We start from the raw sequence: 16,118 nt of genomic DNA, 5'->3' as shown, positions 1-16,118 counted from the left end.
AGCCCAGCCTAATTTTTGAATGTATATTAATTTCACTTCTCTCTTTTTCAACCCCTTCAAACAGCAATTTTATCCCCCAGCCTATTGGAAAATGCCGTCGAGTTTTCCAAGCTCTGTTGCCTTACGCCGTGGAGGAGCTGTGTAACGTTGCAGAGTCTTTGATTGTTCCAGTTCGAATGGGTATAGCGAGACCCACTGCTCCTTTCACCTTGGCCAGCACCAGTATTGATGCTGTTCAGGGCAGTGAAGAACTCTTCTCTGTTGAACCGCTTCCTCCCAGACCTTCTCCCGACCAGTCCAGCAGGTCAGTTGGTTTTGGGGAACTTCCTGATTTTAATCATGTTTTCTTCCATTCTGTTTTTTTCATTTGCTACTTATGTAAGAGCCTCATGTTGTTGTTTCCAATGGGATATGACTTTTTCAATCACCCCTAAGAAAAACCAAAAGGGGAAAAAATGAGGGTTGTCAAACATTCGAAGAATTTCAATTTCGATTGATTGCAATTTAAAGTATTTTTAATCCCATGTTTAGATTTAATTTAACACACTTTAAGTCCATATTAACAATATAAAGCAATTCACACCACCAGACATTGCACATCGCACCGTTAGCATCATTTTTGTGTAAATTAAGCCAACTTAAAAATAATCCTGTCTCTCTGTCTCTACTTTTAATAAAGGACACAGCCTTGAAAATATATCGCAGACAATTTTAATGTGTGTTTCATTCATAAACCCACTAGTTTCTTAAGTCATATCTTTTAATAAGAATGCAATAATACCTAGCCTTATAACTTCATGTGTTATGCTTCATTTTTCCAGCTCCAGCCAGACAGCTGCCTCTTACATCATCAGGAACCCACAGCCCCGACACAGCAGCCAGTCTCAGCCCGTCAGAGGACGAGATGAGGAGCAGGACGACATTGTGTCAGCAGATGTCGAAGAGGTGGGATATCTACAGGCTTGAATGTGTGATGATACAGGGCTGTACGTTACGCTTCAGAGATCCTGAAGTACAGACAAAAACTTGTAGCACTATATTTAAAATGTCTGCTATATCTCTTAAAAACAAACACAACCACAAGGAGTACAGTTAATCATTAAAACAGGTTTTGACTGGTCAAGGATGCAACAATGTAGAAGGGATCTCCAACTCTAATGTTTGTGGAGCCTCATTGCACTAGTTACTGCAAGATAGTTGCATCTTTGCATTGGACAGTAGCCAAGAGAAGTCCCTTTTCATTTATCCCAATGATCCTCTTGGCATTTTATTTGCATATATTCCCTTTATCTTTATGCTTCCCTTTATTAAATTAATACATCTTCAACCATAGTTAGTGAGTTTCACTCTGTGTTCTCGCACACTACTTGTTGCGCTCTCCCCTTGCCTGGAACCGGTCTGCAAAAAGCTAAACAGACTTTAATAGGGTGAAAGCAAACCGCTGCTAATGCTAGCTCGTTAACAAATCCGTAATCACCTCACAGTCTCTTTATTCCAGCACTACTGCGCTCACTTGCAAGAACCTATGCATGAGTGCGTTGGTGTTGACTCTCAATGACCATCATAGAAACTTTCTCATGACCCCCGAGTTTATTAAAATTAAGATTCTGTTATAGCATCAAAGGTCACTTCCTTATTGCTCTACGTTGGGATCTTGTCCCCCCCAAAGGGATTCTATTTTTCAGAACCATTCACCCAATATACTTTGTCTCGCTTTTAACCCATCCTCCAACTAAAGTTACAAATTAATTTGATTAAAAACTGATTAAAGACAGTTTTGTTGATTTTAAAAATGTTCTGTTTATGCAGCTAAGAAGAAAATAGTCCCTCAGATGCAATGGTTGGTTGGGCTTGCATAATAATGTCACATCGGCCATCTTGAAAGTTCAATTAAAGATTAACTCAACCTTTTTTTTGAGCTGTTTTTTCTGTTATAAACCACATTAAACTTAACACTTTCATATAAGATAAATTCAAAACATTAGCATTTTTCATTTAGCATTCTTAACAGACACATAAATAACAGCAGCACCTCTAGGTCCTATTCCCAATAACTCTTCTGTTTGCATTTTTGTCTCAACCCGTCCTGTAACACGTCCAAAGCTCATACCATGTTGCAATTGGTTTTTCAATATCTCTGCATTACCTTAAGTTTTAGTGGTCTGTTGTGCTTCTTAAAGGTTGAAGTTGTAGAGGGAGTTGCAGGAGAAGAAGACCATCATGATGACCAAGAAGAGCAAGGAGAGGAGAATGCTGATGCTGAAGGGCAGCATGATGAGCACGATGAGGATGGTATGTCTGTCTTTGTCTGTGTATGCATATTTATATAGAGAGATTAATAGATAGACGTATATTGTTTTTGGATGCTGTCCTATCCCCTTTGATAAAACACTTCAGGTAGAGTTCGATTACCTTAAACCTTCTTTCAGAATATTGTCTTTTAAGGAAGTCTGTTCGGATGTTTTACTATTCTGCCCTCCGAACAGGCATGCCAGGAAGCACACAATGTTTCGACTCGTGTTTTGTCTATATTTGATTTTTATTTCTAAACGAATTGACCACAGGTCAAAAACCTGAAAACAATAAATGCATAAAGTATTACAATATGTTACTCTCACACATCACGCAAACAACAAACTGAAAAGAACCAATAACCAACATCAACCCGGCACTGCAGTGGACTGTACAAAGACATCTGCTGTCATCACTGCCAGCTACCAGTGTTAAACAAGTGCTCCGTCCGGCTAACGTCATTAGCCGGACGCTAAAAGTTATAGATTACAAGCTGGTACCCTTCAATGCAGCAACCCACACTAACACCGCGTGGCAACACTAAAGTACACACATATCCGGACATTATTAGGCAGTGCTGTGACTTACCAACGGGCTGTGTGCTCCTGACGATGGTTCAGGTGAAAGTGTTTAACCTGCAGTGGGTGCACATGCGCATAAGTACTACAGCGAGAGACGCTTACCTGCAGGAGTCGCGCATGCGCACAACATCACAACACACAATGTAGTGCAACACAAACAACACCCTGCCCATTCCCCTCACTAAGTGACCCAAAGTCTTAACAAAGTCACTTGATTTGCATTTTCCTTTTCTTTTAGGGGTTAATTCATCCAACCTAAAATTATTTTGAGAAATAACGTGATTCTAAAATCTAAGCCATTGGTATTTGGTTTGGGATTGGTATTTATTTTCTTCATTTCTGCTTCAAGGGAGCGACATGGAGCTGGATCTGCTGGCGGCAGCTGAAACCGAGAGTGACAGTGAAAGTAACCACAGCAATCAGGATAACGCCAGCGGCCGCAGGAGCGTCGTCACAGCAGCAACTGCTGGCTCTGAAGCAGGTTGGTCAAAACCTGTTTCATGAGTTCTGATTAAGTTGTTTGATTTTCTTAACTTTTTTGGACGTATGATATTGTTCCTTCTAGAGGTTTGTTTTTGTGTTTGTCTCTTTATGGAGGGGGGTCATCCTGTCTGTTTAGGCCTACATCAGAAGTATTTGTCAGGCTCACTGAGTAGAGATTGCTTTTCCTTCTTGCTGCACTGTAGTGTAATAAAAAGAATCAAACATACAGAATAATTCTGCCCTCACAGGTTAATGTGTTACAGTCAGCTTTGGGGTTGTGGGAATTTATGTTTGGAGATATTGATTCGGGCAAAATCCTCCCTGGCTGAACACCCAATGTATTTCATTCGCAGGCAGTAGGGTGTCCTTGGCTTTTCCTATTTTTGGTATGAGCACCTCTTTACTTTAATGCATATACAGATGTCAGGGCAAGAGTGAATTGCAAAATGCATACAGTGTCCTGCTGAAAGTTAGTCTAGTTTGTCCTTTTCTCACATTTCACTGTTACTGCGTGTGCCATTTTTAACACACTGTCCTTCATCACAAGTGTAGCCAGGTTGTTTTTTTTTCACCTCATTAACATACTAATCAACTTACAGCTTTTCCACATGGTGTGCTTGTTTTCCTCCTCTATAATGTCGATGTTTTCTATTGATGAACACGGTATATATCAAACCTTCTGTAAACTGATATATTGCTTGTCTTTCTCCCATATGAAATAACTTAAAACTTTCAAATGTTGACATTTAGCAGAAGTTGATGAACAGAGTGTAGCTGTTTTTCTGATTCAAAGTGTTTCACCTTGGGTTTAGTGTTTTAGGGTGTTGTAGTGGTGTGATTTACTAACCAGCACAGCTGATTGGATAAATCTGAAGGGAGGTCCAGTGATAAAACAAACCTTTAAATCTGTCTGTTATCTCTTTGCTTTCTGTCTTATTCTGCTCCTCCGTGAAGGTGCCAGCAGTGTCCCTGCCTTCTTTTCAGAGGATGACTCCCAGTCAAATGACTCCAGCGACTCTGACAGTAGCAGCAGTCAGAGCGACGACGTCGACCAAGAGACGTTCCTTTTGGATGAGCCTCTGGAAAGGACAACTAGCACTTCACATAGCAACAGTGCAGCCCAGGCTCCTCGGTCCATGCAGTGGGCTGTAAGAAACACCCCCAGCCAGAGGGCGACTGGAAATGCTCCTTCAAGCTCTTCAACACCAGCTGGTCAGTGGATTTGTTTCTGTCTGGGGAATTTTGTGGCTCAGAATAAATGTCCCAAGAACTGATATATTTATTCTACCTGGTATATTTGTTTTTCTTTCACAGCAAGCTCCACGGGACTGATATACATTGACCCCACCAACCTTCGTCGCTCTAGTGCTATAAGCTCCAGTGCGGCTGCTGCTGCAGCGGCTCTTGAGGCCAACAACTCTAGTAGCTATTTGACGTCCGCCAGCAGCCTGGCACGAGCCTACAGTATTGTCATCCGGCAGATCTCAGACCTCATGAGTCTGATTCCCAAGTACAACCATCTGGTCTACTCCCAGTACCCTGCTGCTGTTAAACTCACCTACCAAGATGCAATCAACCTACAGGTAAGACATTCAGCATAATTAATTGCCATTCCCATTATTCAGTTTTGTAAAACAGTTTGTAGAGAAAGGGAGGGACTTTTTATTTCGGTCTTGCACCACGGGGACATAATCCCCAGGCATTCACTTTCCACAACCCACAGACATCTTGATTCTGTTTTTCATTCTGCATTTAGATTTAGTATTGCATATGACATATCTTTTCAAAGACCTCAGTAACACTTTTCCAGATCATTTAAGTTTTTAGTTAAACCAGGTTCCAGAAGCACTCTTTTTACCACTCTGTTAGATGCGTAATTATGTTGCATTATACATTACATTTGTAGATTGTAAGAATAATCTGTGACATTTTCCTGATCCTTCATCTGAAAACATGTTTTCCATTCGTTTCACCAGAACTATGTCGAAGAAAAACTGATTCCCACATGGAACTGGATGGTGTCCATCATGGATTCCACCGAAGCCCAGTTGAGATACGGCTCCGCCCTGTCCTCTGCTGGTGATCCAGGTCACCCCAGTCACCCTCTCCATGCCTCCCAGCACTCAGCTCGCAGGGAGCGTGTGACTGCTCGGGAGGAGGCCAGCCTTCGCACTATTGAAGGTCGCAGGTAAAAATAAATGACACGATGAACATTGATTTTGAACCCCATTTATCTTTGTCAGATTTATTAGTCTGATCAGATACAAACTGTTGGGTTATACATCTTGTGAAACACTTTGTGAATCTTCAAAATCAACAAATGAAATGGAGACGATCAAAGCTAAAATCCAGAATGGTTCATACTAGGAGCCACAAACACATTTAAAGTCTCTCTGAGTTACAAGTTCTCAAAGTTCAGTCAGCAAATGTTCAAATGTTTGTGCACATCCTATTGTGAAAGGTCATTCATGTTTTTGCATTATTATATGAGCTTGGTTTGTGTGTTTAAATGTATTTTATCTTTGTTTCAGGAGAGCAGCGACCCTACTGACGGCTCGCCATGGCATGATGTCTGCACGGGGCGACTTCTTGAATTATGCCTTGTCATTAATGCGCTCCCACAATGATGAGCACTCGGATGTGCTTCCTGTGCTGGATGTGTGTTCGCTTAAACATGTAGCATACGTTTTCCAGGCTCTTATCTACTGGATAAAGGCGATGAACCAGCAGACCAATTTGGACAACCCACAAATGGACAGAAAGAGGTAAATGAAGAGAACCAGGGGGATTTGCTGTCTTCACATTACAAAACTGAGAGTTTACCTAAGTCTTTTTCATAAATCACAACTTCACATTTTGCAAGTGACATTTCTAGAAGTTTAGGTTTGAGGTTGCTAAACTAACAAATTATCTGCATTGAATTGCAAATAATAACCACTGGAAAAACAGCCTGTTTACTCTTAATGTGTCATTATAGACATATATTTGTATATCCACTATATGGGGCAGTTTCTGATATTTTTAGGTTCAATAGTATCGGAAAGCTGTGAAGCTTATGAAAACCAAATTGATCCACAGTCACATTTTCAGCCTGAAGTCACCACATGGGAAAGACAGAGAGAGCGATCAGTAGTTATCCATCTAAATCGAGATAAAGTAAAGAGAGAGCACTGCTAAAGAAAACAAAGTGGTGAAAGTAAATTGAAAAGTACATTTCTGATCATTTTTTTAAAATCCCATTGTTGCTTTACTTGCTTCTTAGACAAATGATTATGCTTGCTGGATCAACATTTTTGCAACTAAGGCTGCACCATTTGTGTTGAAAAAGGCAAACAGACAAAAATCTAGTTTCTCATAGATGTTTAATCTCTTTACAGGAACCGTGAGATTTTAGAGCTGGGTTTGGACAATGAGGATTCTGAACATGAAAACGATGAGGACACCAATCAAAGTAAGAGCGATAACTGAAATCATGTATCATGCAATATCATATTTAAAGCATGAGTCATGATTAGTCTGGACTTTATTAATTCCTTTATGCATCATCCCAGGTTCCACTCTGCAGGACAAGGACGATGACCCGGTTCCAGCTGAAACGGGTCAGAACCACCCCTTCTTCCGCCGGTCTGACTCCATGACCTTCCTGGGTTGTATCCCACCAAACCCCTTTGATGTTCCTCTGGCTGAAGCCATCCCACTTGCAGACCAGCCCCATCTCCTGCAGGTTTGAACTGCCGCTCATCACCTTTGTGATAATAAGGGTTCTCCTGGAACAGTTAAAAGTGCATGGGCTTCAAGTCTGCAGGAGGCATGCATGTAAATCTGGAAAAGGAAATAGTTCTCTCTGAAGACTGAGTTTTCATTTAAGGGTTGGTTATGTTTGCTGCGACAGCTTCAACCTAATTGTTCGTGTCCTTTAACAGCCCAATGCCAGGAAGGAGGATCTGTTTGGTCGCCCCTCTCAGGGTTTGTACTCTTCCTCCTATATGGCCGCCAAAGGCCTGGCTGAAGCAAGCATAGACAGGAACTGCCTGGAGGTAAACATGGGCTCCTCTCTACCCTCCCCCTCTCAGGTACATCACCCTCTTTAAATGACAATCAGGCTGGCAGCTGTGTTCTAATATCCACTTCAATTAAACACCATCAAAATGTTACATACTTTAAAACTAATCCAGGATCATTATGTCCCACGTATTATTCCCAGCACATTGGAAATAACAGACATCAAGAAATCAGAGATACTTATGAGAGATGTTTGAATTGAAGTCTGGATATTGGAACCTTGAATCTGCTCTGTGTCTAATTTCATTTCAATCAATGCTTTCATTATCATCAACAAACAAACATGGTATAAGTACTAAATAACATCTGAACCCTGTCATATCAGATCCTGCCCACGAAGATGTCTTACTCAGCCAACCTGAAAAATGTGATGAGCATGGATACTTCCCCGGGGAACACAAGGAACCAGTCACTCGCAGAGCAGGAGATGGAAACTTCAAAACAAGGCCCGTCGCCCCATGACCTCGCCGCTCAGCTGAAGAGCAGCCTTCTCGCCGAGATCGGCCTCACTGAAAGTGATGGGCCTCCTCTCCCGTCATTCAGGTATCATATACATGTCTGCTTTTTTAATGTTTATTTAACTAAAGTGTTTGCAAGTATATTTCAATCACACTTTATTTATAAAGCACTTTTTATACAACAATATTACAAAAACAAAAATTGCTGTACATAGAAGTAATAATGATGGTAAAAAATAAACACACATAAAAAGACGCCCAAACCCACCCCTCTATCCATATACAAGGTTAAAACATGATTTAAAATTATAATAAATCAAATAAATAAAATAAGTTGCTGACGAACAACAGAGGAAACACTGGAGGTAAAATAAGATGTTAAAACTCAAGATAATACAATAAACTCACCAAAATAAAATGAATTAATGAGATAATAAAATACAAAAAAATTAAATCAGTAAAATATCTTATTAATAACTTAATGAATAATGAAATAATACACTAAGTAAATACTATTTATTCATTTTATTTATATTATATTCTGTGCTGCCCAATATTTAAGTGTGTACACTGTATTTTGGGTTTACATACTATCACTCAAGGCAGGGTATTTACAGCCCTGTTACACCTTTATAAAAAAGGTTTCATGTTGGATCTTGTTTGTCTGGAGTAAGATTTAAGTTATCTGTAAAGATCTTAAAGTCACCAACAAAGAATACTTTCCCCTTCTGAATTTAAAGTTGCCTTAAGTCCATCATTAAAATTATAACTGTAAGAAAACCTCAAATGTTTTAATATGTATTCTTTTTAGGTGCGAATGAATTGCAATAACTAAAACAAATTGTCCTCCTTTCTCATCCCTCCATCCAGACCTCATTGTAGTTTCATGGGGATGATGATCTCACATGACATGCTGCTTGGCCGCTGGCGTCTGTCACTGGAGCTCTTTGGTCGTGTCTTTATGGAGGATGTTGGAGCTGAGCCCGGATCTGTACGTTTCATTCTGAATATTTATTTAACTAAGCAGTTTTCTCAGCATGACCTCCTTTATTAATAACCTTTTCTCTTCCAGATCCTCACGGAGCTCGGTGGCTTTGAGGTAAAGGAATCTAAGTTCCGTCGTGAGATGGAGAAGCTTAGGAACCTGCAGTCCCGTGACCTGGCCCTAGAGGTTGACAGGGACCGTGACCAGCTCATACAGCAGACCATGCGTCAATTAAATACTCACTTTGGAAGGCGCTGCACCACGACACCCATGGCTGTGCACCGGGTGAAAGTCACCTTCAAAGATGAACCGGGCGAGGGAAGCGGAGTGGCTCGCAGCTTCTACACAGCCATTGCCCTTGCCCTCCTCTCCAACGACAAGCTGCCCAATCTGGACTGCGTTCAGAGTGTCAGCAAGGGCATGCAGGCCAGCAGTACGTGTCAGCCTGATCACAATTCATGTATGACAAAACATAGAAACTATTAACTTTTTTTCATTGTTACATTCAATGGTCCTTTTATGATGCTTTAATCACTTTACAACAACTACAAAAATATTTTCTACACAGAAATTTTACAGCTCGGTGTGAACCTGTTCCACTAAATGTGTGTTTGTGTCCGTAGATCTAATGCAGCGCTTAAGGAACAGGGACAGGGAGCGAGAGAGAAGAAGTGGAGGGCTCCGTGCAGGCTCTCGGAGAGACCGTGACAGGTAACCGAAAACATACATCTGACCTATATCCAAACAAAAAAGCTTCTGTTATATGACGATGAGACAAATCATGATGTTTGTGTTTTGCAGAGACTCAAGGAGACAGCTTTCCATAGACACTAGGCCTTTCAGGCCCTCATCAGAGGGAAACCCCAGTGATGAACCTGACCCTCTTCCAGCACACAGGCAAGCCCTGGGTGAAAGGCTCTACCCTCGGGTTCATGCAATGCAGCCGGTAAGTTTGATTTGCATCTGTTCATCATATTTTATCCATTTAAAAACAGGTCAATTAATCTCTTATCTTTGGGATTTGCTATAAAAGGGCTTTCATATTGAAACAGCAAAATGAGGAAAGCCGTTGAAGTTTTCTAATGAGTTGAAATTCTCTCAGACTGCTCTGCTTCATTGACTTCTTTGATAAGCTGTATGTGTCTCTCCTCAGGCCTTTGCCAGTAAAATCACTGGCATGCTGCTGGAGCTGTCCCCTGCACAGCTGCTGTTGCTGCTGGCTAGTGAAGATTCTCTCAGAGCAAGAGTGGAGGAGGCCATGGAGCTTCTCATTGCACACGGCAGGTAAGGAAGAAATGCTAAACTCTGATCTCCATCAAAACAAGTCTTTAAAGTATAAAATGTGTTTTGAAAAGTCATTTAATCATGCTCATTAGTTTGTTGTTCATGATGAAACTTATGATCTCCTGTCTCCTTCAGGGAAAATGGTGCTGACAGCATACTTGACCTGGGTCTCCTGGAGGCTCCAGAGAAAGCACAAGTAAACATTTCAAAATATCACTCTGTATAGTTAAAGCATGTTTCATTTAACCTGACATGAAAGCTTCTGAACCAAGCATACCTTTTAAACAACCAAACCTGCCACACTTAACAGCCCCTCTCTCCTATGATTGTTGTTCTTGCAGCAAGAGAGCCGTAAGCGTCATGGTTCAACCCGCAGCGTGGTCGACATGGAGCTGGATGACCCGGATGACGGGGATGACAACGCTCCTCTCTTCTACCAGCCGGGCAAAAGAGGCTTCTACTCCCCTCGTCCCGGCAAGAATACAGAAGCAAGGCTGAACTGCTTCCGCAACATTGGCAGGTTGTAAACATTCGCTGCTAAGGATCTGTAATTTTGTTTTAATATGAAACCTCACAGAGCTCCTGAAAATGTTTAGAAATGTTCTGCAGTGCATGTTTGAAAATAACTAATGGATATACTGTCTGTTCTCTACAGAATACTGGGGTTATGTCTGCTTCAGAATGAGCTCTGTCCAATCACATTGAACAGACATGTCATCAAAGTGCTGCTCGGCAGGAAGGTAAAAGAACATCTTTCTGTTTTCTATAATATTCTCACACTTTAAGTTCAACTGCTAAATTTTTCGTATCATCGTTCCCTGCAGGTGAACTGGCATGACTTTGCATTCTTTGACCCGGTCATGTATGAGAGCTTGCGGCAGCTCATCCGCCATTCTCAGGCAGGTGAAGCAGAAGCCGTGTTTGCTGCCATGGACCTGGCGTTTGCAATCGACCTCTGCAAAGAGGAGGGAGCTGGACAGGTAACAGAGCGCATTGTGATAATCTTCTACACACAAAATAAGACAGCCGCACACATGGAGGCACACTTTGGAAAATGTAATTTATTTTGTGACGTATTCTATAATAGGGTCATGCAATGAAAAAAAAGTTTGTCCCTGGTTCAGGTGGAGCTTCTGTCCGGTGGGGTCAACATGCCGGTCACTCCTCTGAACGTATATGAGTACGTCAGGAAGTACGCCGAGCACAGAATGCTTGTGGTGGCTGAGCAGCCACTCCATGTGAGTAAATCACTCCCTCTTTGAACTCTCACATATCTTACGCTCCCTGTATTTAATTTTGGTACACTGAAACAAACCATGCTTTATGTTTGTGGTTCATAGGCGATGAGGAAAGGGTTACTGGATGTTCTCCCGAAGAACGCCCTGGAGGACCTGACAGCAGAAGACTTCAGGCTGCTCGTTAACGGCTGTGGAGAAGTGAATGTTCAGATGCTCATCAGCTTCACCTCCTTCAATGATGAATCTGGTATTATGCACCTTCTTTGCTCTGTTTCCTTTTGTCTATTATCTCATTCTTTCTTCAATGGCATGCATGAACTCCCAGATGTAAAGATCAACCTAAAGCTCATTTGTCCCGTAACACTAAGCAAAGGTTTGTGTTTTATCCATCAGGGGAGAACGCAGACAAACTGCTGCAGTTTAAACGCTGGTTTTGGTCTATAGTGGAGAAGATGAGCATGACTGAGAGGCAAGACCTGGTAAGTCTGTTCTCACTTTAATCATCCATTGAACACAGAACGGGGCGCACTGGGGGAGTGCTTTGCAAAGTTAAAGGAACATTGTAAGAGGCTCAGACTCAGGGTCAGCATAAAGAAGCATTCTCTGTTAGGCCCTCTGAAAAACTGAACTATAAGTGGTCAAATAATTAAATCTTCCAATAATATATAGTTAAATAAGATGGTTTGCTTCCTCTTGTAACAGATGTATGAAAGTTTTCTGACCCTAAATCTAAGACCTGGCTGCACAGGAGCACATACTGTATGCATAAAAGCATGCATTATCCGATTGTTATGGAAACATTGATTTCTTTAAATGATCATGGTTCGAATATAAAACAATTTCTTTACTACAGAGATATGTTTTGAAACATCTCCTGAGATGTTTGAAAAAGAAACTGGAGAAGAATATAATTTGTGTAGAAACCTATATCTTTGTTTACAATTTCTCTTTCACATTTTTCACACTCACATTTAAACACGAGACCGTGCCCTCTACAGGAAATTGAAGAATGTAATTTTCTTGTCCTCAGGTATATTTCTGGACCTCCAGCCCATCTCTACCAGCCAGCGAGGAGGGCTTCCAGCCGATGCCCTCCATCACCATAAGGCCTCCAGATGACCAGCACCTTCCCACAGCCAATACCTGCATCTCACGCCTTTACGTGCCACTCTACTCTTCAAAACAGATACTTAAACAGAAGCTCCTGCTAGCCATTAAGACCAAGAATTTTGGTTTTGTGTAGAGGTTTGACAATTTAAGAAAATGAATAAGGAAAACATGTTTACTGTTGTGAAATATTTACCTAGCTTAATTTTTGTAGATTCATTTTCTGTCCCTATACAGTTTTATGAAATTTGAAATACCGTCGCTATCTCCCCGGGCTGTAATATTTTTTGTGTTTTGAACACAAACACCTTGTTACTTTTATTTTGATTTTTGTTGGTTTTTTTTATGTTAATGAAGAAGTTTCCAGTCCTCAACATTCCTCCATCCGCATTGTAAAATATAAAGCCTACAGCCGTGCTCAAACGGCTTAAAACCTTTGCTTCCCAGAATGGTGGTTTGACAAAGGGCTGTCAGCCGAAACCCAGCCAAAGATGACAGCGGTAGAAGTATTTAAAAAGGAGAGAAGACACACTGTGACTATAAGTTATCCCCTTCTCTAAACAAGTACTATCATTGACAGTTCACTGCTGCCTTTGTGGAAACTTTGTTTTTGTTGTACAGGGGGAGTAGGGAATTTCAAAATAAACTTGGATGCAAAAAGTAGTTTTGGATTCATGTTTTTTATTTTTTTTATTTTATTTGTGTATTTTATCCCTCTCTTTCTCTCTCTCTCCCTACATGTCTACCTTTTTGTTGTGGAAAGGTGCTTTTTCTTGAAAGACAATTAATGAGATCACATGATGACCAGGAAATACAGTTTCCGTTTCCCATGGACCTGTGACACCCCAGAAGGTCATGATCTGGGGTCTGCCTGCACTGGTTAATTATTTGAAACTTACTGGAAAACATAGAAATAATATGTGGGGTATGTTAACCTTAAAATTAATCATTTTAAACAGTATAAATGTGACAAGTTTTTTGTAAAATGGAAAATGAATCATATGGGAATATAAACGTGAACTGGTTTGACTGTTATTGACTAGCATAGTACCAAGCTACTCTGAGAAAACATTTATTTCAAAAGGATTAAAAAAAATGTTTTTCATTTTGGACATTATTACTTTAAAAGCGTCTGAGCAATAAATTACACCACAGCAAATCATTGTTTTAACCGAAGGAATTGTATTTCCCACCCAACTGTATATTGGTCCACTTGTGTACATATGGAGTCCATAAACTCAGTTTAAACTCAAATATTTAGTTCCAAGAAGGTGATATATTGGAGGTTGAGAGAACGGTGTGATATATAGTTTAAATGTCTGCATGTAAAATAAAACTAGGGATAGTGACAAGGTCTGAAAAACCAGGTCCTGATCTAGAAAACTCTTAAACCTCAGTTTTAGATTTGTGCAACTATTTTCATATATTTATTTACAATATATTTTTTCATCATATATGAACTGGTCATAACAGTAAAAGTGAAATTTAAAGGCTTCATAAAGCAGGAAACTGTTTTTAAAAATCTGTAGACTTTCTGGGATAATCTAGTCCAGAGCTGACCAGTCAAAGTACAGAGGTTCTGGGTCAGGATCTTAGTGCTGCATTTGACATGACTGATCCTGTTACAGAGATTTGAACAATTAATTGGCATTACTGGACCCGCTTCAGCTTGGTTTGAATCATATTTGTCAGAGCAATCTCAGTTTGTACATGTCAATGAAAAGTCCTGAAGCCTTAGATAGCATCAGTCTGGCATCCAGCACCACTGTAGGAACCTGGGAGTTCTATTTGATCAGGATTTGTTTTTCAACTTCACCACACAAGACAGCCTTTTTTTCATCTACCCAATATTGTAAAAATAAGACGTGTCTCAAAAAGATGCAGAAAATCTAGTCCATGCATAACACCACTGCTCGAGTACTGACTAGAAGGAAGCACATCTCTCCTGTACACACTGCCACTTAAATGTCCCATTCATTGTGTGCTGTAACTATCCACTTCCCTGCACAAAGCTCTCTGGCATACCTGGCAACATGGATCTGGCTGGCAGTGCCACAGTTGAACATCTTTTTCTCCCTCATTAAGTCAAAATCACTTCTCAGTTTGAGTCCAGTGAAGCAGCAGAGGTGGGCAGCATGTTTGTAGGAGATCAGGTGGTTTGTTAGTGGGCACACGCACCAAGAGTTCCAGCAAGTTCTCCCCTTGTTGTCCTGAGTCTTGATTATTTAATGCATGGAGTTTAAATAAAAGTGGACCTTTTTTTTTTACATAATCTAACTGATTCCATCACTAACTTTCACTTGCATATTCTGTTAGGACAGTGTTGGTGTTGTATTTCTTCTTCAGTGATACAACAACATTAAGGAGCCTACTGGCAGCTTCCAGCATGTTGCCCCTCCCACACTGGACTTCTCTGCACACAGATGTGACATATCAATACACCTGACAGCAGAAGCCCCGAAGAGGATTCTTCTCATATTGGCCTTACGTTGTATATAATCCAGACACTGTCAGGTAAGAAGTGGGTGATAGGGGTACAACATTCATTCCTTCTTCCTTTCCTCTGCCCCAAGAGGGAAACAGGTTACACAGCCCAAGACCTCAAAGCTTTAATTTGTGGGGCGTTTTATCCCTCTGACGTCTCGATAAGAAGTGGAGTTAAATCTCATCATGTCTTGATGTTGGGTCTTTGTAAAGAGTCTTCAAAAAACATTTGAATTTGTAAATATAAATTAAGACTGGTTGATACATATTCAATTATAACCATCCAAACTTTCCAACTAAGTGAGGATCCTTAGAAATTCTGTTATAGTGATAGCTGTCAGTTCTTCAGTGATGTATCTTCATCTGTCCTATCAATAAAGACTAAAATGTCCCAAAAAATAACCTGTGAGTGCATATTGATCTCCACGTGTTATATGTAGGATCAGCTTGGCTAAATAATAATACCAGGAATGAACTGACTCAGTGTGACCAAACACAAAGGAGCTTTAATAGGCACTACTGCACTAGGTAAATGTGTGTGAATGTGATATGTGTTTGTGTTATGCCTGCATTGTGTTCTGGCAGTAAAAGAGAAAGCAGGTTACAGTATATGGGTTCTGGTACTTTACTTTAAGATGTGGAAAAAAACAGAAATACATTAGCTGTGTGTGTCTGGGGTCTCCCCTCCAGCATGCAAGAATATGCTTTTTTTCAAATAAAAAAATTGTACGAAATTATATTTTTTAAAAAAGCAATAAAATAAACAATGTTTTACAAACAAAATATTAAAAAAATAAAAAATAAAAAATCATGGTCCTTAAAAACAGACAGTTTCTGCAGCTAATCTGTTTTAATGCACCAAAACTGTTAACTCTCTGGCACTGCACATTAAAACGACGAGGTCTCTGTGTGTTTTTAAAAGAAACTAAAGACACTCCTTTTTAATCTGGCTTTGAACTTGGTGTATTTTTTGATTTGATTTTTTATTTTAGTTCTCTGGTATTTTTTTTATTTTATTTAACTGATTGGTTTTATTTTGATTGATTTTATTCTATTTAATACCCAAAAATTCTGATTTTTTGGACGGATGTTGTTGGGTGTTTGTCAGAGATGTTTGTTGTCAAGGTCCCTTTGAATGTTAAAC

The 16,118-nt window shown here is 40.3% G+C and overlaps 1 protein-coding gene across 16 annotated transcripts in view; it reads left to right on the top strand.

The window, feature by feature from the left end:
- The window catches only part of ubr5 (ubiquitin protein ligase E3 component n-recognin 5), a 39,282-nt gene extending 26,129 nt beyond the window's left edge, over positions 1–13,153 (top strand). For 5 of the 16 annotated variants that reach the window (XM_034698404.1, XM_034698400.1, XM_034698403.1 and 2 more), the window contains 26 exons: positions 65–304; positions 822–945; positions 2,181–2,292; positions 3,223–3,354; positions 3,710–3,742; positions 4,311–4,568; positions 4,671–4,939; positions 5,333–5,544; positions 5,888–6,121; positions 6,734–6,807; positions 6,908–7,080; positions 7,280–7,429; positions 7,744–7,961; positions 8,747–8,867; positions 8,949–9,321; positions 9,485–9,572; positions 9,663–9,807; positions 10,015–10,145; positions 10,281–10,341; positions 10,487–10,665; positions 10,801–10,885; positions 10,970–11,125; positions 11,270–11,383; positions 11,486–11,630; positions 11,777–11,862; positions 12,414–13,145. In XM_034698404.1, the coding sequence (XP_034554295.1) occupies positions 65–304; positions 822–945; positions 2,181–2,292; positions 3,223–3,354; positions 3,710–3,742; positions 4,311–4,568; positions 4,671–4,939; positions 5,333–5,544; positions 5,888–6,121; positions 6,734–6,807; positions 6,908–7,080; positions 7,280–7,429; positions 7,744–7,961; positions 8,747–8,867; positions 8,949–9,321; positions 9,485–9,572; positions 9,663–9,807; positions 10,015–10,145; positions 10,281–10,341; positions 10,487–10,665; positions 10,801–10,885; positions 10,970–11,125; positions 11,270–11,383; positions 11,486–11,630; positions 11,777–11,862; positions 12,414–12,626 (4,126 nt within the window). In that variant the 3' untranslated portion in view covers positions 12,627–13,145. Of the gene's footprint in view, positions 1–64; positions 305–821; positions 946–2,180; positions 2,293–3,222; positions 3,355–3,709; positions 3,743–4,310; positions 4,569–4,670; positions 4,940–5,332; positions 5,545–5,887; positions 6,122–6,733; positions 6,808–6,907; positions 7,081–7,279; positions 7,430–7,743; positions 7,962–8,746; positions 8,868–8,948; positions 9,322–9,484; positions 9,573–9,662; positions 9,808–10,014; positions 10,146–10,280; positions 10,342–10,486; positions 10,666–10,800; positions 10,886–10,969; positions 11,126–11,269; positions 11,384–11,485; positions 11,631–11,776; positions 11,863–12,413 lie in introns of all 16 variants that reach the window. The other 11 variants (XM_034698408.1, XM_034698412.1, XM_034698411.1 and 8 more) reach the window with 5 other exon arrangements.
- Positions 13,154–16,118: the final 2,965 nt, after the last annotated feature.

Source organism: Notolabrus celidotus, chromosome 12, assembly GCF_009762535.1.
Source record: "Notolabrus celidotus isolate fNotCel1 chromosome 12, fNotCel1.pri, whole genome shotgun sequence".
NCBI classification, from domain to species: domain Eukaryota; kingdom Metazoa; phylum Chordata; class Actinopteri; order Labriformes; family Labridae; genus Notolabrus; species Notolabrus celidotus.
The sequence above is the reverse complement of the archived record's forward strand: the minus strand, read 5'-3'. Positions and strand labels throughout refer to the sequence as shown.